Raw genomic sequence first — 23,156 nt, forward strand, 5'->3', positions numbered from 1 at the left:
CCTGGCAGCATCCTGTGAGCAGAGTTCTCGTCCAGCTTTGGTCAAGCCGAAAGTAGTCCGGCAGGTTTGCTAGACCCAGCGAAATAAAACGTTTCTCTTCCCAAAACATTATGTGTTCAAAAGAGTGATATTTTTGCATCCCAAAAACATTGTAGTGGAAAAAGTCACACGTCGTTATCACTTGGTCCTATTTTCTCTCTGTTCGTATCAGTGCGCGCCACCCTGGATATCGCAGCTCCAGCTGTGGCTCCTGCGGCTCTGGCTTCAGCTTCCATCACTTCTCTGTCCACCCTCTCTCTTTCTGCCCGATCTAACTCCATTTGTCGAAGTTCATCGTCAGTGTACTCGGGTTCATAAAGATATCCCTTTGGCTCTAAGTGGAAGTCGATGTTTTCCTCGTCGCTCTTGTAGTCAGACATCTTCCCCAGTAGTAAACAATCGCGAATCAAACAGGTAGGCCCTAGCTGTCAGGTCATGGTGTCGCGCGCACTGATACGAACAGAGAGAAAATAGGACCAAGTGATAACGACGTGTGACTTTTTCCACTACAATGTTTTTGGGATGCAAAAATATCACTCTTTTGAACACATAATGTTTTGGGAAGAGAAACGTTTTATTTCGCTGGGTCTAGCAAACCTGCCGGACTACTTTCGGCTTGACCAAAGCTGGACGAGAACTCTGCTCACAGGATGCTGCCAGGGGTAAGTCAGTGTGATTGCATGACACTGGTGATGGGGATGCCATACAGATTCATGTCAAAAATCCCGAACTATCCCTTTAAACCAGGATGACCAGAATGAATGACTGATGTCATCATTTTTTTCTGAATGTAAAAAAATAATACTCACTGGAAATAATGCCTCAATCATTATAATTTGAAATAGGATATATTATTGGCTCTTTTACAGTGTCAATAAAACACAATACGCTTAATCTAAAAATTAAGACATTTAGGTCATTTTCTTTAACCCTATGATAGAGTCCTAATAATGGAACACCCTGAAAAAACCTGAAAACCTAGTTTATGCATCAAAGACTTTATCATTACAGCTAATTTTAATTTGAATGTGAAGATCCTTTTTACTTTTATTATTATATTGTAATTTATCATTTCTTATTTACAATTAAATGGTTTGATTTTGCTTGAATTCGACATATCTATTTTGCATGTATGAATAGGAATCCCTTTCAGCTGCATTGACTCTATATGAAACAAACTGCATTTTCCTAGATTAGTTTTGAACTAATTAGACTTTATGTCTGTCTGTCTGTCTGTCTGTCTGTCTGTCTGTCTGTCTGTCTGTCTGTCTGTCTGTCTGTCTGTCTGTCTGTCTGTCTGTCTGTCTGTCTGTCTGTATGTATGTATGTATGTATGTATGTATGTATGTATGTATGTATGTAGTAACAGTGTCCTGTCTGGTGATGTGGCAATAAGACAATAAGAATAATTGTCTTGATGCCAAAAAAAGGCCCAACAGATTCTGCTTTCACAAGTGGAGCAGTACGGCTATCGCTATAGTGTTCCGCTTGATTTCTGCATATAAATAGCTTTATTATTATTCATGCAGTGAGTATTACAGATTATATTGACACTGAAAAAAGGAGAAAAGAGAAAAGAAAGAAAGAGGAGATAAAAGGGAGATAATGATAAATCTACTACTACTTTTGGTTAATTTAAAATATTCTCATGTCAAAATATTTCATTTATTCAAACATTTAAATAGATAAAGTCTAATGTACTAGTTAAACTTTATTTAAATGTAAATGTTTGAATATATAACATAGTTTGACATGAGGTTATTTTAAATTAACCTGAAGTAGTTGTATGGCAATAAGATTAGATTATAATGCTTTTGGTTAGAATAATTGAACAATAATCAGGTTGAAGGACTTTGGTTTTGATTGTAGTTAATTAAAAAACAGATTTGAATTCAGTAAGATTCACTGGGACTTTAATTTCTAAATAATTTTGTGTTATATTTAATTTCTTAAATTGTATTTTAATAAACATACATTTCCTTTGCTCTCTGAAACCCTTTTGTCACATTTTATTTTTTAAGTACACACTATGGATATACAATTATAAATTAATATCAATTTTAAAACAAACTTGGAAATTAATTTAGAATTGAATTGGCCTATGTCTGAAGTAATACAAATTGTATTATATCTCCAAAGGCCTAAATGTTTTAAACTTAGTTGTAGTAAACTGCCTTTTAACAGTGTCTTAAATAAAGTTTCATAGTTCTTGACTTTTTTGTTTTACATCTAATCACATTGCAACAACACTGTAATGTGTTTTAATCATATTTTGATCCAAGAGAAAAACACAAAATGGAACATTTGTCAAACGGAAGGAAAACGATACACATTGTCTCCCACACAATACTTTAAGTTGTTATACACATTAGCTTACCTTTATGTTGATGTTCCAACATAAAAACAACTACTTTAAAATGTTACCTAATTAGTTCAGTCAGTGTGTAATTTAATTAATGTCAATGTGCGTGAAGCCCTTAGAAGTTTGTGAGAGAACAGAAAGCAAACAATGTTTGGGGATAAAAATGGCTAATTGGAAAAGCTTAAAGCTGATTTAAGTTATAATAACCATATTCCAAGCTTTAGGCATCTCACAGTGCAATTTTGAGTTTATGATCTAAAAATAAAAAGAATATGGCATAACTGCGACTCTACCAAGACATGGCCAGTAAAAGAGTAGAAATCACAGCAGTAACAAACAAGACTGTGGCAATACTTGTAAAGCTGCACAGATTCACAGCTTAAGTGGTTGAAACTGTTATCAGGATATCTATTTAACTACTTTTCAAAATATCTGGTCTTTGTAAAAGAATGGTCATCTTTCAGCTTTGTGTGTAGTTTCCTGCCAGCCATGCAGGTGACAGAGCGAGATGCCCCATCACCTGATGACAGACTTAAACTTTTCGCCTACATGAAAATCCTTCTGTGTGCAAAAAAATAAACAATGCACTTTAACCTGAACAAGCTATCCCCACCGTGACACATGTAGATGTCACTGTCACGAATGTAGGGATACTTTTCTGTTGTAGGTTCAACAAAGTTGATCTGGGTTGAAATTCAGGGCAATGCTTAAAGATAGATTTCTCAAAAGGCTTTCAATTTTTTTCCAAGTAAACATACATCTAGAGTTACATGGAATAATAACATAGGAATAATATGCTTGATTAACATTTATTGATGTGTTTAACTGGTATGACTGCTCCAAGTAAAAAAACTACAAAGGTGATGTTCACAAATATATATATATATATATATGTGTGTAAAATGTGATGAGCTTCAGTAATTTGTTAAAAAGGATCATCAAAATTCTATTTCCAGATATTAAAAGATGGCATATAGAAGTAATTTTAATTGCAACATTAGGAGGTTTTACAAAGCAACGATACAGGAGGATGGATACAAATAAACCATATATTTTTTTTATTCTCGATTTTTAATTTAAAAAAGAAAAGGAAAAAGTTATAATACATTTAAAATTGTTACAATACAGTTTATGGTTGTGTAATATAAATTATAAAATAGTATAAGATAAATATGAGTATTTTTGTTTACTGCACTTGTAAAACTCAAGTGACCTAAAAAAATACTTTGGCTGCCTTCTCAACATATAACATACCTGTGGGCTAAAATACACTCTCTTCTTGGAGGGAACACATTTATTGAATCCGCCCAAGGTCTTTAAGAGGAATGACTTTGCTTCCTGGAAATATTATTACAAGCACAGATAGGCATCTGTACAACAATAAATCTTTTCTCTGCCAACAATATGAACCTTGAAATGTGAAAATCATCCACAGAGCCAGAAGGAGATACAGAAATTACTAGAGTGACGAACATCATTTTCAGCATGATGTGTAACCAAGTTGCTTTGTGCTCTCAATTGATCGCCTCTGTTTAACTGCTTTGGCCTCTTAATTTAGAGCAGAGGAGCAGTTGAAGTGAGAGACTGAAAAAAGGTGCCCACAAAAGGAGACTGAACCTATTGGCAATATCTTATCAGTCTGTTTAAAGTATACAACTATTTCCATCTCCACTATCTGGAAACTGATTTTCTTAGATTCTTAGATGGTCTGGATAAGCACAATTACACCATGTTACTCATCTAATGGCCATTTCAATTACAGGTGATTATCTCCAAATTAGACCTAATATGCATTCTAACCAGGCAACCATATCTGTTAAGAGTCCATAGACGAAACCATTTTATGCAACCTTCTGAAAAATGCACCTTAACTATCCAAGAAGAAAAAAGGGAATAAATTGGCTAACAGGAAGCAGTTATTGTAAAAATATTTGATTTTTAAACAGCTATAAACCTGAATTACTTTCTCAAAAATGTTTTACATTAAGAATTTACAACCCTAAAAATGACATAGAAAGAAGCTCAGGTTTGTTTTTTAATGTCTAAACTTATACCTGTCTAATCAAGGAAGCTGATTTACTAATTTGGTGTATTGTACTGCAGTTGTTTTTTTTCTTTACTAGATTAGTCTGTTAAGAAAGATCAGGGGAAATCCATAGTAATTGGCCTAAGTTCAATGATTTTGGAATGTGCACTAATGCAGATCAGTGAACTTTGTTAAACAATTGTGCTGCCCACAGATCTATGTCTCTCTCAATCATCATATATACATTACTTGACTATTGCCCTTAAAGTGGGGATAAATCATCTTAATTAATTGACTAACAAAGTAGTTAAGAACATCTAACAGAGATGTGTTCTGATACATGTTCAATATGTTCAAAAAGAAACTCAAAACAAATCATATATTATCATTTTGGCATCACAAAGTGAACAATGCAATCAAAAAAGGTGGCTCTTATCATCTGATGTATTTGATTTTGTCCTAAAGAAAGTGTAGCTGTTAGAGAGCTTGAGCAGTTTACTTATCCTCAAATCTATGGTGTTTTTACATCTCGGGAACATTTTTAAATGGCGTCTATAATAAATAACAGCACAAAGAATAAGTATGAACTAACATCAGTCTTATTCTGTTTATGTGAGCTTTGCATAAAATAAATTAAGATTTTCCTCCCGGCCACAATGTTATTTTTTATGCACCTGAACAGTCTTTTCTATGCAGAGACTGACACGCCTGACACATGCTCCTGCCTTTGTTTAAAGGTTAACTCAGCAGGCTGTGTAATCAGCCAGGCATAAATCTTCTTGTTAATTGCTTGATCCTAACCTAAATGTGTTTGCAGTGGAGAAAGAGACCCACTTTGCTGATTACTTGCAAGGTCTGTTTCAGATTAGAGCAGCAACGTGCTTTCAGGCTAGTGCACCTCATCAGAACCAAGGTGGGGAAGATGTATGAAACTGGTCCCTTGGCATCTCTTCTGCCTACATCTACAGTACTGAACAAGTACTGAACATGTACTTCTAGAGGTTTACTATGCTTAACTACTATATTCCACTGTGACAAAAATGAAATAAACCCAATTTAAACCCATGTGTTTCTGTGTTTTACAAACTATGTTTTCGGAGGGGTTGTATTTTGTTTTTCACACACTTCTTGTTTTTGAATTGATGATAAGAAGATTCAATCAATGTTGTTTCTTTATACCTAGAATTACAGTTAAACTATTTCAGAACCTTTTGAAGACATTTGATTGCTGAAATACCAAGAGTTGATAATTCTAGAAAGACCATAACTATAGGCAAATCTATAATCATAACAACCAGCTTGTACTGTATGCAGTCATTGGCCTTATGCAAAAACTGCGTATGAACAAATGTGTTTTTAAATTGTTCATATGAGAGATTAAGGAGAAACTGTCACATTCATCATTTTTCTCCTACTTCTAATCTTTTTTAAGGTACAAACCAATTTTACGAGTGCTCCAGACTTTATTTAGGAGTCTTGCACAATCAGTCAGCTGTTATCCAAACCTAGTTTTCCACTAAATTACTACATTTGTTTCTCTTAAAAGCAATTGTTTATTTTATTAGGCTACATCATTATATAGTATGCAACTCTGCAATTAAAAGCTGCAATACTTGCAGCAGGCGTGTCGGTATCCAGGGATACTGGTTTGATTTTTTGTCATTCCCTGCAAAGAAAGAACAGTCAGAGATCAAACTACTGTTGAAATAACAACTGGAACAGAAAATGAATAGAAAGTTAAGCAAAACCTCCTCTCCTCTCCTAACAGTGAGACTTGGTTATTCAAAAGCAATACTGAATTGTAAAATGCCAGGAAAATATGACTGTATCACTGTGATCACCAGATTTCTAAAAAAAAAAAAAAAAAAAAAAATACTTGAACTCTTGAATGACTGAAAAAGGCATTGAAAAATGCGTTTTCTACTTCTACTTTTTGTGTGGTATTCTGGTAGACATATATATTTAGCAACAAGACATACAGTATTTGCCTGCCATTTGAAATATAATTTCTAGTACTAAGACTGTTAAGCATTGCCTTTAGTTTGATTGCTGTTCAAAGTGCAGTATTTAGTTTCTCGTTAAGCCAGTTACTCAAATAATCCATGTTTCTGGTCCTAGTTTGTTAAATCCCAGCACTATTCTAATATATAACGCTTAATATAGCAACTGCAAAAAAATCTTCCACTATATTGAAAATTTAATGTCCTTTTATTTTTAAAAGAAGCAATCTTCAGAGGGTTATACTGCATCAAATAGCCACATAAGCATTTTAATGCATAATCCTTTCTTGGTCACTTTACTTTTAAACTTGTAAATGCAGTCTGTAAATTGTTAAACTACTAATTTTATGGTGTTGTCAATTAATATTCCGGGAGGCAGTCTGCACTAAAATACACCTTGAAATTTCAGAATGGCATCCATCAAGCTACTGTATGAGGCGGGTTTATTCTTTATTTATTTGTCTGTGAGCGAGTAACAGCTGCTAAGGAGATGCATCTCGTTTACATATTGTCAGTCCATCTGCCTAAGAGTTGCATTTGGCAGCTAAATTTGGCCAAGCAACATCAGCTATAAAGATATTATTACCAATGCATTGTTGAATTAGAATCTTTATAATTGGCCAACAATGCAGACACATAGAAAATGTTTTATAACTTTTTATCACAGTTTTATAACTTGCAATTTACTATACCCACAGTAAACAACACACATTTTTCTTTGAGACATCTCTCTTTGAAAGATTGAAAGACGTATAGAAACTGCTGAGTGGTCTTAAAACCTTGAGGCAGTGTAATATCCCTTTGCTGTGATCCATCTTCTTAAGCTTCACATGCCACTCTTTTTAAATATATTCAGGTGCATCTCAGTGAATTGGAATTTCTTTGGAAAGGTATTTCGGCTATACAGCTTCAAATGTTTAACTTCTGTGAAATTTCTTGTAAATAAAATGAACTTACTTAACTTGAGAGGGAAAGAAAACAGAGAACACAACTGCAACACAAAGAAGACAATAAAGAATCAAAGTAAACTTAAAAAAAAAGTTTCCAGAGCAGCAGGAATCCTTTAGATATCCTTATGTGTTGAAGGCAAAACCTATGCTGATTACAAAACATCATTAATGAAATAGTGATATAAATGTATATACATTTACTTGTCAAAAGGTGCAGAAGTCTTACCGAACATTTCCTGAACATTACAGAAAACACCTGATTTCAGTGATTGCTTCCAAGTTTTGCTCAACAAACTTTTAGGTTAGACGTTCCATCAGGCTTGTTTAACTGTTTTATTTATTATTATATATACATATGTGTATATATTCAAAGTCACTTTCATTATTCCCATTTTTATATCTCTCCTATTTATCACTGCTGTTTTTTCTGTCTTTAACGGAAGGGTACTGTATGTAAACTTTCAAAAATACCTTTCTAGTGAAGAGGAGCACTCTGTAATGTATTTAATTGTAACTTAGTTTTGGATCCTTTGGCATGAATTGCTCTACCTACTATATTATGATTTTGGCTTTCACATAGTGGACAAACCTCCCCCAATCTGCAGGTGAAGATTCTCAGTCATCCAGGTCATAGTCATTCCAAAATAATTTGAAAAAAAAAAAAACAATCCACTGGACTTTATTTACAAGTTTAAAGATGTTTCGCTTCCCAAAAAAAGTTTAAAAAGTGTTTTTTTTACTTTTTTGGAGTACCCCTAATCTGATCTTCTGCTGACATGCAACCCTAATCTGACTTTTTCATGGCAATTTCATGGGCACAGTTATGTTTATTATTTATGTTGAAGTAAATTGGATTAATGAGGACATGATGAGGATGATGTGACAGAAAAAGATGCAGAAAAAAGGGTTTGATTAAGAAAGATTACTAGCTGTGGTGACCTCTGGTAGGAAAAAAGCCAGAAGAGAAGGAAAAAGAACTAAATTAGCTACATATCCCATAGTTTTCAAAGCACTGGCAGTCTGAGTGGTCATGTCAGATTTTCCTCTGGCTTCTAATTAATAGTTTTGTCTCTCACAACTCATCTTCACAGACCATTCTAGAGCAGTGGCAGTCGCTTGTTCACTATGGCAATTGTTAATAGTTGTGCTCTTTTTTTCTTGCATTGCTTCATCTTTTGAGGATAGGTTGATAATATTCCCGCCTGTCGTTTTTATTATAAGACAGAGACTGGAATCTACTATTACATCATTATTAGCAAAGCCTTACTGAACATTTCTAGTAACTATCACATCCATTACAGTAATTCCATAAACAGCGCTTCTAAATTCTTCTGCTGGACATGTGGGCCATTTTTGAGTTGTAAAGAGTTTACATAAATATCTGATGGCAGTCATATTTAATTACTAGTATGAATAGTCACCTCATAAAAATCTTATTTCGGCAAAAAAAAAAAAAAAAAAAAAGAAGAAGAAATAAAAGGAATTGAGCATCAAGATCTGCTTTGTGGAGGTGGCCATGGAGGAACTCAACCTGTTCATTGACTTTGGCACATTCTTCAGTCTCGAGTATCTTTTCTTCCTTTAAATAAATGCATAATTTATGCTTTCTCCCTTGTACTGAGGTCAGCTGAGTTTATGGGAAAAATTAGGGAATTCCATTATCATTAAACCAGCGTTACATTTTATGGTTTCTTCTTGTGATGTTGAGGGCAACTGTCCTTCATAAAATTGTATCCGCAGGAGAACCCTGTGGGGCTTAAAACACAACAGAGCAACACCAGCAGATGCAGGGCTCCCTTAACTATCACAGACTGCTAAAACTTTACTGTTGATCAAGAGCAGCTTGGGCTATTTATCTCTCCAGTCTTCCTCTGCATTAAAAATTAAATTATAAAGTTTTTTAAAGCTTTTTAAAGTAAAACAATAATATGACACATTTTACAAAAGCCTCAACTTAAACAAAAAAGAAACATTTACTGGCAAATCAAACAAAACATTGCTGGGAGATGTAGTAGTGAATGTTAAACTGTGAATGGAACCAATATGTTTTCACAGAAAGAAAACTAAGATTTGGCTATTATTTTGAAAATATCCTTTATAAGAATAATAATTCTACTGAGTCAAACTGATATGATTACTTCCATTATGTACATTATCTTTACCTCACTGAAGAAAATTAGCTGTAGAATTATATGACGACGGCACAAGTTAGTTAATACATCTTAAATGAAGGAAGAAGCTTAAACATATGAAATGGTAATGTGTTCCCTCAGTAAGAAAAGGTAAAGTTTGCCTTTTTTCTTTCCCCTTGTTTTGTTCCCCAGGAGAATGTAGCTGTCATGAGGGTTATTCTCCTGACCCTGACCATAAACACCTTTGTGTTCGCAGTGACTGGAGTCGCAGTGAAGGGTAAGACCTCTTTACTTGTTTCACTCACAGCTGAATATATATATATATATATATTATATATATATATATATATATATATATATATATATATATATATATATATATATATATATATATATATATATATATGTATGTATATATATATATATATATATATATGTATGTCTATATATATATATATATATATGTATGTCTATATATATATATGTATGTCTATATATATATATATATATATATGTATGTCTATATATATATATATATATATATATAGACATACATATATATATATATATATATATATATATATATATATATATATATATATATATATATATATATATATATATATATATATATATATATATATATATATATATATATGATTTCAAGATGGATCTACACTTTCAGAGTGTATTTAGGAATGTAAGAACTTTTAGGTAATGAAATAAAACATTTTAGGGCATAACTAAAGTTTTGAAATTCATCATTAAGAATGAGACAAACTTGCAAAAATGTAGGAAGGACGTTGTAGCGTGTAATTGCATAATCAACAGGGTAGGATATGAAGAATGAGATAGAAAGAAGCTCTCTAAAAGGTAACCAGATGGAAATATAGGAAGGCCTATTCTCTGACCTTGGTCGAAAATGATCAGCATTTCTCAGTCAATCGGCACATTTTTCCAGCTTTGCTTGACATCAAATGTATAATAACTATACTTAAAGAGGCTTTACAGTTTAATTTAAATCCAGAACATCGACTATTATCTTGCTCCCCCTAGGGATTTAAACCTTGTATTTTTGATAATATATTAAACTCATTATGGAAATTATTTGTCAGGCTATCACAACAGTTTGTGAGGAACATGTTTAATGCATTCAGGGTTCTTAATCAAATGTTCTTTAATAATGGATCATCAGCATAACAAATCATCTTTATAATGCCTGAGGTTTTGGTAGTGTCCCAATTTAGAATATTAAGTTTCAACAAAACTACAAGAAAGACAATAAACCTTACAGAATTACTAGTTGTCAGTGTGTTGATTTATAAAGTGCCTTCCATCATTTCACATTGAGAATATTGGCCAAGATTTCAACTTTCAGATATATACAGATTAAAAATTTACCTTTTTATTGGGGTTTTGTATGTTAAACCAATATGAATTGGGGAACTTTGTTATGTTAGATAAACACAGATACATTTTGAAACAGAATATCTGTTACATATCTGAACAAAGCATTGTGAATTTGTATTTAAACAAATTAACCGTGATATCCCGAAATAAAATAAAGGGCAACCAAATGCCTCCCAAAATTACTCATTCTGTTTATACAGAACCATTATCAACCAATCAGAAAAGCTAATCCGTGACCTGGCAGGGGGACAGAATGCACTGCTGATGCAGAGAGCTATTATCAGTCCCCTGAAACTGTTTATTAGTGTCTAAATTAACTTAAAATTTCAAAACATGCTGGCAAAATATATTTTTTTTATTATTCTGGTGTTTGCAGTTTGTACCATATAACTGAAAAATTTGGATATCTACTTCCAGCTGCAACGAAAAATAGATAAACCCCCAAGAGGCGAACGGGCCCGAGTCAGCTGCTGCTGGGGATTCCTTGTGACAGCACACAGCCGCTATGTGGGGGTCTCTGTGGCTCAAACAGCAAATTAATCCTTAAAGGCAGGATATTGTTGATGAACTGACTGCACAGTGAATGTTTTAGGTGGACTTTCTCACTTAAAAAATATCAGAACAACAACAAAAGTGGTGTTGTAATGAAGACAAAAAGTTAGCTACATTCCACCTCAAAATGTAGAAAATGGAGACTAAATTTCCAAATTTACACTGTGCATAGTCTAAAGATGTTATAACACCGTATAAACTATTTCTAGCTGAAAGCATGACATGGCCTTTCATAAATTACACTTTGACTGAAAACATTATCTGATATCTAAAATGTACCTGGTTATTATACTAAAAAAAACCAACTGTGTATTCTAGATTTTACTGATTGCAGTACTCATATAGCTGGTCGGCTACTGGAAATAAAGTTTGGACCAGTTGTGTGTTCTTATTTACAGAAATCCACTGGACTGAAGGTGGATTACCCATAATTCCAAGTCGTATTGTAAAAAAAAAAAAAAAAAACTCAAATACATTGTTCTTTTAAGATCTTTATTGTGGTTTGAAACATATTATATGAATGTATTTTTTACAAACCGTCTAATGAACTATACACAGTTATCACAGTAGTAATTAAAAGTACCACTGTCTGCTTTGCTATTGGTGTGCATTTAAATGGCTCACCATCATGCTGAAATCTGCCATGTGTTGGGGTATAAATACAGTCCCGTCAGTCAATCTAGTATCAGGTGGGTGTAAGATGAAATTTACTGTAAATACTTTGAAATAATGATGTAACTAATTTACTCTCAGTAATTGAACTGCAAGACAATAACATTTTTAAAGCTTCAAGATTTTCCATAATGTAAGTTATACTGAATTAAGGTGCTTAAATAACTGTTAAATGATCCAGCTTAGACATACTGTGAAACTAAAAGAAATAATCTCTGTCTTTTTTTTTGTCTCCTCTCCTAAGTCCTTGGCCATATGCTAACTTGGAGAAAGGGTATGATCTAGTCACAGGAGAGCAGGCCCCAGAGAGAATCTTCAGGTGAGTCCTACGCCTCGATGCATTTTTTGATCATACGACTTGTGCTAGCCATCTGTGAGTCTGTAGAGGAGTGACTGCCATTCTCTTGACATGAATTCACATGTGAGTTGCATGTGTGTCACAGAGCATACAGATAAGTAGTTCACAGATGCATATGAATACAGCTGTACTGACAAAGAAAGACACCTCATGCTGGAGTAAAGCCTTGCCAGAGGGTTTTTTTGTGTTTTTGCAGAATAGCCCAAGGAAAACTTGTGGAAGGACTCATGTCAAATGCTTTTACTGCCATTTTTTGTTTCTCGCCCCAGTCTTGATGGGGTCATTGTGTTTGACGTTTTTCACAAAGTGTTAAAGGCAAGGGACCCATTCTTTGTTGCCTAGCTCCTTATTTTGTAACCCCCCTCCCCTCCACGCAAAAGAAAAAAAAAAGAAGTCGCTGGACTCTATAAAAGATGATAAGTACTCATTTTGTGAAATCGAACTTCTATTTCATGCTCTCTAGACCTTCTTGATGTAGGTAGGAGGGATTCTTTGTCACTAGAGCCTCGGTCCACTTTACTCTGACCTTGTAGATAGCTGTTTAGGTGGAGTCCATTATAAGAACTGAAGCAGTAAATTCACAATCTGTGTTCTGCCCAGAAATCTGCTTCACTTTCTGTGCCTGCACTGGTAAAACCACCACAATATATTTGTGATCAGGTAGCATACACTGAAATCCAGGCAGTAACCAGACACGCTGGTTCAGTTGCTCTGCAAAATGCACTCAGCCTTGAACACACCAACACAGATAAACACGCAAGTAATGAAGATCCAGCGGTAAAAAGGAAAACTGCAGGAGTCTTAGGAAGTGAGAAGACTGTGAGGATCTTTACCACAACAAACTCTGTCAGTCAAGAGAGGAGATTTATCGAAACAGGGATTAGATTCACACTTGGTGGGCTTCAGTAAAAACTAGAGCTGCCTCAACAGTGAGACATTAAAGCATCTTGTGTTCTCCATAAACCACATATTCTCAAAGAATAGATTTTTAACTCTTTTGAACTGTCAAGTATTGCATAGAGGTCTATATAAATAATTAGATTTTGAGAATATTGGAATTTTATATATTTATTTTGTTTGTGGTGTTTGAAACTTACTTATGTGATTTAGGACTAAATAGTAAGAGTCAGGAGACTTGACAAAAGCACATTAAATCATTTACCCATTCACACACTGATGGAGGCAAGCTACATTGTCGCCACACCTGCCCTGGGGTTCACTGACAGAAGCGAGGCTGCCATACAATACACAATGCAGGTGAAGTGCCTTGCCCAAGGACACAACGACACTGAAAGTCGGGACCGGGGCTTGAACCATCAATCCTTTAGGGCAAACTCTTACACCCGACGCCACTGTCGCCCCAGGAGACTAAGAGAAGTTTATTGAAAAAAATAGAAATACCAAACCATTTCTGTGTTTAATAGAACATACTGAAGGGTATTTATACGAACCTGTTATTTTAAATTGAACGGTACCATTTATGTAAAATATGTGTAGTAATAAGCTAATGAACCATTTAATGTTTCTCAAAACTTCACCTTTTGGTACTGAAATTAACAATTTATCGATTTAGAATGATATGAGAGTGATAGACATGAAAATGGCATAAAGTTTTAGGACAAATTCAAGATAAATAAGTGCATGTATCCAAAAACAACACATATCTAGCAATACTATCTAAATATCTGCCAATCTCTACTGTTTTTAAAAATACAATTACCTTGTATAGCTTTTCACAAATGACAAGTGCTGTTGGAGGTTCTCAGTCATCCAGGTCATAGTCATTCCAAAAAAAAAAGAAAATTAAAAACAATCCACTAGACTTTGTTTCCAAGTTTGAAGACGTTTCGCCTACCATCCAGTTAGCTTTTTCAATTCAAAATGTCAAGAATAGCACTGAGTTCGAGGTTTTATACAGTAGCCCAACAAAGCCTTGTTTTTGTTTTGAAAACAACATATGGCACAAATGACAAGTTCTTACATGCTGCCTGGGCCCCATCTCAAAACAAACATTCTATAAAAATTGATATATGAATTTCGGCCATTCAATATAACTGGCTGGTGAATGCAATGTGATATCATGATTCACGAACGTAAATGTGAATCTTAAAATCCGACCCAACATAGTCACAATAAGGACACACTGGGAGGAAAATTCAGGTTTCCTACTCAGGAAGTTGACAGGAATTGGTGATCAGGAAAAATAAAGTGGGCGAAGTCAGAGGTGCAGAAATAAGTGTCAGGATCCGAGGTTAATGATTAAATCTGTAGTCAGGGCATAGACGTGAGGTTGAACATGGAGAGGTGGATTCAGGGAGATAGATCTAGGGGTTAGAGCGGAGGCAGCAGGAGTCAGAAACAAAGTGGATGCCCAGAAATCACAAGCCAAGGTGAGCAAGGAAAAACTGGAAAATCCAGTGAACAGAAATTAGATTGAGATTATGCAGGCAAGGGAGGAACTCTGGGCATTTACTCACTTAATGCTTTTCATAATTTGGCACTCTTTGCAAGCCAAAGAGCAGTACTGTATATTAAGCCAGGTGAACAGGTGGAGCGAGGAAGTATGATTAGTGTGTTGGCAGGGGAGAAGCAGGGGATAACGATGATCTAAATAGGATTTGCACCGAGAGGATCAGAAGCAGACAACAGAGGTGCAGACTAACAGGCCAGAATCAGGACAGTTTATAAATGTTAGATGTGTAATGGCTCAAGGTGAGGAAGTGTCCTTATGGGAATTTCAGACTTTCATAAGAATATCTGTAGAGTCAGACAATGATGTTTAGTAACAGTTCGGAGTTTATTTCCACATTCACTCAATCAGGTCATTATGGAGCTTGCTTGTGCCCTGATGCACAGCCATTTTAAAAAAGGAAGGAACCACAAAAAACTTTTCTACAACATTTGATTTGCCAAAATGCTTTGATATGCTGAAGTTGTGAATACCTCATACGAGCCATTTCTTCCACATTCCAGTTTACATGTCTGTATCAAATATGTAGCATACATTTATTGTTTGCCATTATATTCTGTGCAGATCTTATAATGTCACTTAAGCACTTGTTTCTCTTACTTGTACAGATCTTTCTACAGTTTGGGCCAAGGGTTGTGGCTGCCAGTCAGCAAAAGCTTTGTGGTGCCACCAGTGGAACTGTCAATCAACCCCATCGCCAGCTGTAAGACAGATGTTCTGGTTACTGAAGATCCAGGAGAGGTCAGGTAAGTCAGAACCAGCTCAGACCAGGAATGGATATAAACAGGCAATCTAACAACTTGAATCTGTGTTTACAGACCCCTTTCTTAGGGGCTGAGGCAGTTATTTTATAAATTAATTTATTTCACCAAGAGATTAGGCAAAAACTAAACAGTTTACTGTGCTAATTAGGGAAATAAACAACTAATTTACTTACAAATAATAATAGTTTAATGTTTTTTTTAGATTAAAATCTGTTTATCTAATATACTAAAACATGAGCTTAGAAGAAGTTACTTTCAGTGTTGGGGCATTCCTGCCCTCCACTAGAGCAGTGACTCCCTACCGGGGGTACTCCAACCCTTAGTAGTCCACGAGTGCATTGCAAGGGGTAAATACAAATATTTCATTTCTTATGTAGTAAATGAAATAGGGCTGGGATCTGTTTTGTTTTCTGAGGACCAAATAGAACAATTAAAAAAGGTTTTATCAACTAAACGGTCAATTTTTCTTAAATGCTGGAGTTCGCCTGCAGCTCAGGTGTCTTGATGAAAACAAAGTAAAACTAATTAATCAGTCAGACTCTATTTTTTGTTCTGTATTTTGTTCCCAATTCCTCGAGTTTAAATGTGATTAAAAGAGTTACTCAGAGGAGATCCAGTTTTATAAATACAGGTTTATAATATGATATTTTGTTTTTATTTTGATTCCTTACTAACTTTCAGGCAACATGTTTGTATTTTTCTTTTTCATTTGAGATGGAAAGCCAAAATGCTTAAGAATAAATGTTATGTAAAATAGTTTTTATTTTATAATCAGTTATTGTGCATTCCACTTTTGGACAATCATCAATACTTTTGACAGAGAGGGGTACTCATGTTAAGACTAAATTCACAAAGGGGTACACAAGTCAAAAAAGGTTGGGAAACACTGCAGTAGAGGATGTTACTGTGGATTCTGGATTGGATCCTTACTGGTATTTGCAAGGGAAGTAATGCTGGAGCAGATGCATGCTAGGAAAGAAACAAATAATCCAGACTCAGGTCTGTACTTATATGAACTGATTAATGCAGATTCCGAATGTGCAATATGCGTTTCTGTTTGAAAATATAAATAGGTGATAAACTACCTTAGCTATCACCTAGTCAGAGCTTATTTAAATGTGCTGCATGGCAGAGCAGCATCAACGTCTCTGCTGTGCTTAGAGAGCGAGGATGTGATGATAGGAAAGTAGAGGGAACTACGCAAAACATTTGTAACATGACAGTAAAAGACTTTCTACCCATAAGTACAGTAGATTAAATCTTTACTGAGTTAATGCACTTCATTGAGCTGTTTTAACCTTGCTCTGAGAGCAACCAGAACCAACCAGAGGAAAGCATCGCTAACAGCAGAAAGTTTCTCCCAGCAATGATTGTTGAAAACTTTGAAAACAGAGATTTATATCATAACTAGCATAAATTTTATTGAAACAAAAGGCCCGAATATTGTGACAGCATACCAGAGCGGCATACCATTTTCGTCTAATGATAGTTTTACACCAAATATGTAGAAGTTTAATAGTGTGTAAGAAAAGATTAGTTTTTTGTTATTTAGTCAATACAGATGGGATAATAAATTGTTAAAATAAAATGTATTTTTGTCATTCAGCATAATTGTAAAAAAAAAAAAAAAAGCCTAGTCGTTTATATTAAAGATATATATATCTTATATAAATTTATATAAAACATATACATTGAATGCTAAAGGTGCTGGAATGGCCTTTGGTGTCAATGCACCTTCACATTAACCCCTTGATGCATGGATTTGAATATATATGACACATTTTAGTCCTTAGGATACTTGATAGTTTTAGTTGGTTTAGTCGACCAAAACTGAAAAAAGGTTTTAGTCTAGTTTTATGTTGTAAAGAAAATTCACCTTTACAATTTCGAATAACAACCTGATTTTTTACCAGACTGTCAGCTCTAGCCTAGATACAATTGCTGGGTATAGAATTCTGCTGTGCAGTTCATCATTGGTGTTGGGCAGAAAACTTAGATTTTTAGAATTCAAATAATTTTTTTAAGAATTAATGCCCTACTTTATAAAAAAAGTGTCTTACAAAAATTGAGAAAATAGCAGATCTAGTTCAACACGTCCTATTGGTTAATATAGCAGACAGACAAGCTAACAAAATGTTCAAAAAAGAAGTGTTTTTAGACATACAAGGTTTCCATCACAAAGAAAACACTCCCTGATCTACTCTGAATTATGCATTACACACAGATCAATAGAATCATCATTACTCCAAAAAAGAAAAAAACAAAAACATTCTTCTTTCTACTTTCTATAAGGAGATAAAGAGAGAAACTACATAAATGCCTTATAATGCCATGGCAATCCAGACCTAAATTTAATGAATATAGAATTATTCAAAGATCTATGTACCTTTTCACCTGGATCTTTATCCAAAAATAAAGAGAATGCAATGAAATATTTTATTTTGATAAAAATTTATTTGGTAACAATGCAAGAATATGTAGTATCACCTCTTGTGAGGTGGAAGAAATAAAATATTGATACAGTAGTAAAGGAATTTTTTAAGCTTGGCAGAGGATGATCAGCCCTGTATAGTTGATAAAGTAGCGAGAGCAGTTTGTCAGAGTTGAGCGCTCAGTATCAGACCATTTGGGGTTATTTTTTCAGACCCTGCGGCTGCTGCCATGGTTCATCTGTGCTCCTGCAGCATGTTCAAAGCTGCACGGCAGATATGCTGCGTGATCAAACAAGACCCAGCAGCAGGACTGATACTGCTTAGCTGATTACAGCACAATGATTCATTCTAAACGTCTGACCGACCATCCGCTAATCTTTATTTAGTCTCGTCTCAAAACTCAAACCTATTACTAGACATGTTTTAGTCATCAAAGTTTCATGTTTAGCTCATAGTTTTTCATAATTGTCACGAAAAAAAGGTGTGACAACGAAATGATTTTGTCATCGTTGATGAAAACAACACTGTCTGGCACCAGCAGTCATATCACATTTTAAATCATTTCAAATCCATTTTCTTCTCAATTTTTATAGTCTGTTTAAACTTCAGCAAATCATCTTCACCAGATTGGGTTGCCTTTATTTGGGCATAAATCATGACTAATTGATTTATTATTGTGAACATATATCGTACTTTATGCAGGGATTGTAAGCTAAATATGTACGGTAATATAAAAATTAGAGTAATAAAAAGGGACAGTGGTTTTCTAATTGGTATCAAAGTTTCCCATGTAGGCAATTTCCTACTTTGCTGTATAAATGCAAACTTTTTAGAGGCTTAATAAAACTGCCTAAGGAGCCCTGAAGCCCAGGGATGTTGTATGCCTCTGATGTACAGTAAATAGGATTATGGTATGCCTCTAGATTAATTATCCTAGGTCTTTCATTTGCTTTGAGATAAGTTACTAACAGAAATGGTGAGCTGCAAAATGAGGACATAATGTAAAGCAGCTAAAAACAAACACTACTTTGGACACGCAGGGATCCATTCAGGTTCTTCATATTTATAAACTCATAGAACTCATGAAAAATTAGTCTCCCCATTAAACCATGAAGGAAATAATTTATGTAAGCTATCGCTTTGATGGTTAGGTAGGTTTCTTATTGCCTTTATATATTCTGACAATCAGGTATGCACGGTGCATAAAACTTAGGTCACAGTTCCAGTTACTACTGAAAAACACCTTAGCAGATGGTTTCAAAGTTTGGATTTATTTTATTTGATAAATGGATCTGTTTAGGTTACAGCACCGGCTGTCAGTAGAGCATGCCTTCAGGAAAGAAAGCTATTTTTATCCCTTATATCACATGGGAAATGTTTGTAGAATCCTTTTTTTTTGCGACATACTGCAGCTTAACAATTCATCTTTCTTAGGATGTTGCTCTTGTTCTTGGTTGTAAAACTAGAGTCATTTAGAGTGGAGTATTAGAATTTGGGAATGAAAATAGAAAACATCCAAAATCATCAATGCAAGAAATTTTTTGTACACTGTGCTATGTGGATAAAATTGCTCAATATATGACTTTCATATGGATTACTAACTTAATGTTCTGTATTAAAGTGATGATTAGTCCCTGTAACTGTGAGGCAGATCTGTCAGATTGTCATGAATAATGCAGCTAGCTTATTATCCAAAGTATTTTTTTGCAGGAATAAGTCTCATGGGAGCTCATGGTGATTCAGTCTGATGCTCTCCAAAATGTTTATCTGCACATTTATGTCGACAGTTAGTCACGAAAGATGGGCTCTTGTGGTGAGTGTAAAAAGGCACTGCATCTGGAGCTTTTAAAAGGACATATCTCAATCTCACTAATGCTTTTTAAGCGTACAGCCATTATCCTTTGAGATGTTTTACACGTGATACAGAGAACTAAAATTGTAAGAGACAAAAGTGTTCCTGCATGGCCTGTATTTATTTATCGTTCAGATTAATGGATTGGACAATGAAATATGTAACTGCATTTCAGACTTATGACGTAAAGAGATCTCAGACTTTTATTGCTTAAAATCCATCAGTCAGAAACACAAAGAACACCTTGTTCCCGAATGATATGTCTTAGATTAAAGCTTCAAAGACAAAAACAATCTTTAAATACAGTTTGTTCTTGTGATAGATTCTTACTGTGAGAATCTTTTTAAAGTCATTTAACTGCCACTAATCATGGTTAAGCAGATTAAGGGAGAGTAAACACAGTCAATGTTGTCCCCAGGTAATCATTTTTAGTTTAGTTATCATTGTTTTCTACATTTTAAAGTTAAAGTGTGTAATAATTGCAGGGATTAACAAAAATAACAAAAATATTATATATTATACATGTTTTTTATTACCTATATGCTGAATGTCTCAAACTTTATTTGTGATGACATAGAAGTTGCCTTTTCTTTTTCTTCCATGTACTCTTTCCTGTCTCTCTCTCTTTCTTTCTCTCCTCTGTTTCCATGTCTGTTGTATATTATTTTACTCCATAAATAATTTTCAATAAAGTTTAATATACAAATATCAAGCAGAACCTTATGGCAACAACAATAAAGGCCTGCGTGTGAAAGCAAAGCTGTTGGGCTATCATCCCGCTCTGGGACATCTATTCCCAGAGCTCTGCTGGCATAACGGGACACAAAAAAAAACATTCCCTATGTATGAAATTGTAAAAAAAAAAAATTTAAGAGCTACTGTTATTTTAAGATGCGATTAATGAGCTTGTGGAACTTGATCAATGTAAGAAAAAAAACAAATGCCCAAGGATATGTCACCACAGGTGCTGAAAAACAACAATAAGCCATTTTTCACTGAATTTGATCCTAAAATGTTTTACAGTTACATAGTCATAAGGAAGCTTGTGAAACATTTTTCACTTTATCATTTACCTTTACAAGCTTTTTTATGACCAAATACATTTTTACTCTGTGATTATCGTCATTCCAAAGCAAAGGTGATCCATTCGGTTACAAAGGTGCTTGATGAGAGTCAGCATATTTGTGTGGAGCGGGAATAAGAGCATTAATCAGAGCAGAGGCAGACCAATAACAGGCTCCGTAATCATGCTGGAACAGCGCTCTAACTTTAGGCAGTGTCGTGTGGTCATTCATCATGTGGAAAAGGCAGGGAAGCAGATTAATAACAATTACTTTAAGGCTGTGTTTAGATGCAGCCAGTATAAGGTTGGGTCAAGCAATGGAGTCAAAGTGCCAAGAGCACTGATCTTGATTAGGTAGAGCAAAAGGCCTCTTTTTTTGACAGCCTATCCTTGATGTTTTCAATCCTTTTAGAAATGAAAAAAGGTGTTTCTATTAACTTTTTCTTTTTAAAACATTTTAATTTCCACTTATGTAGTTAAAATTGCATTTAGACTTTCAAAATGATGAAAAAATAGTTCTGAAAAAATAGGTCAAAACTAGGTATGAAGGTCTCAATACCGATCTTGGTCTTGGTCTCAGTCTCACTTCTCTATGAGCTTGGTTTTGGCCTAAAATGTTCAGGTCTTAACAAATTACATCAAGGGCGGTTCCAGATTTGTAGTTCCATAATAAAATTAAATAATCTTATTATGAAGGATAACTTCCTTTGATCTCCACCTTCATTGCTCTGCATTTTAAATTAAAACAGCGTCACTGATCAGAGCACCACTGGCCATCTCAGAAAAAATTGTGTTATTGCTCATGAGGACTTTGAAATCTTTCTGTGAGAATTTTTGCAACACCACTGCATTGGGTTCTTTGATTTACCTGCAGTCTTACTTTCACTGGAGGTACACCTCCTGTCTCACTCCCTTACATTTCCTTGGTTTCAAAAATTTTTAACTTTGCTTTTCAAAATCATTAAGATTGAAGAAAATAGGAAGAAATAAAACTCTGTGCAACGTATAAATTCTGTCCACATCAATGATTTAGGATAAGTAAGCGGGACAACCTCTAGTTTTACTACACATTTAAAGTAGACACACAAGGAAAGTAAGAGCCTAATTTACTAACCTTAACCTTCACCTAAATCTGATGACATAGTGTTGGCAATATTGTGTTCAAATACTTTTTAAACATACTAAGAGAGATTTAGCACATTTACCAACAGAACAAAAGGACATCCACAGAATCTGATTTAAACAATAAACAGATAAATAAAAAAACAAGAAAATTGATTAGATGCTATGTACAGAAAAAAAACACCAACGCTAGTGTTGCAACATCTTCCAACACCTACATATTCCAAGAAAACAACAAAAAAAAAGTTACCAGTAAAAGAACATTAAAAAAAGAAACAAAAAAGAAATCTGACAGAAAAACTAGTTAATTTGTCCCTCAGCTATATTTGGTTGCTAATTCCTAGCTATTTCAGTAGAATAACATAGCTTTGCGAAACATAACCTATGTTTACATGCACAATTTTTTTCTATTTGATTTAAATGAATTAATATTAGAAAACAATTGTTTCGTTTGTATGGATATCAAAATAAAAGTATGTCATGTAAACATGCCAATTGGAATATCCTGGTAATGGCTAGCCATAGCGATCAGCCACTCAAGGCAGAAATAATAAATCACGTTGGCGTTGGGTGCACATGTACACTGAGGTCAGCTTGCCTCATTCAAAATAACATGATTCTGTGAAGTGTTTGCATGCATGCCAGTTGTGTTGTCATTCTGCATAAACCAACCATCTCAATCAGATTATAAACTATTTGTAGTGTTGTTGAATCACGCAGATTCATGTTTACACAGCACCTTTTTTGTCCAATTGCCCATTTATTCCATTTACTTATGCTAATTTAAACATGGCTATTGAAAGGATCCATTAATTGCTGTCACCATTATGTATTAATTGGTTGAGAAAATGTTACAGATTTGTGTTTTTAAAATTTATCCTAAGTAATCAATTGTGGAGTTGTTGTTTTTTTCTTTTTCAGAAGATCTATATAAGTATGATAAATATATCAA

At 34.3% G+C, this 23,156-nt stretch overlaps 1 protein-coding gene across 1 annotated transcript in view; it reads left to right on the top strand.

Annotated features, from left to right (window-relative positions):
* Nucleotides 1-23,156, top strand: part of LOC119794391 (astrotactin-2-like) — a 425,475-nt gene that overhangs the window by 214,717 nt on the left and 187,602 nt on the right. Inside the window, exons 8-10 of the mRNA XM_038301931.1 lie at nt 9,702-9,786; nt 12,388-12,462; nt 15,580-15,717. Of these exons, the coding sequence (XP_038157859.1) occupies nt 9,702-9,786; nt 12,388-12,462; nt 15,580-15,717 (298 nt within the window). The remainder of the gene's footprint in view (nt 1-9,701; nt 9,787-12,387; nt 12,463-15,579; nt 15,718-23,156) is intronic.

Source organism: Cyprinodon tularosa, unplaced genomic scaffold (genome assembly GCF_016077235.1).
Source record: "Cyprinodon tularosa strain WSP-4 unplaced genomic scaffold, ASM1607723v1 ctg113, whole genome shotgun sequence".
NCBI classification, from domain to species: domain Eukaryota; kingdom Metazoa; phylum Chordata; class Actinopteri; order Cyprinodontiformes; family Cyprinodontidae; genus Cyprinodon; species Cyprinodon tularosa.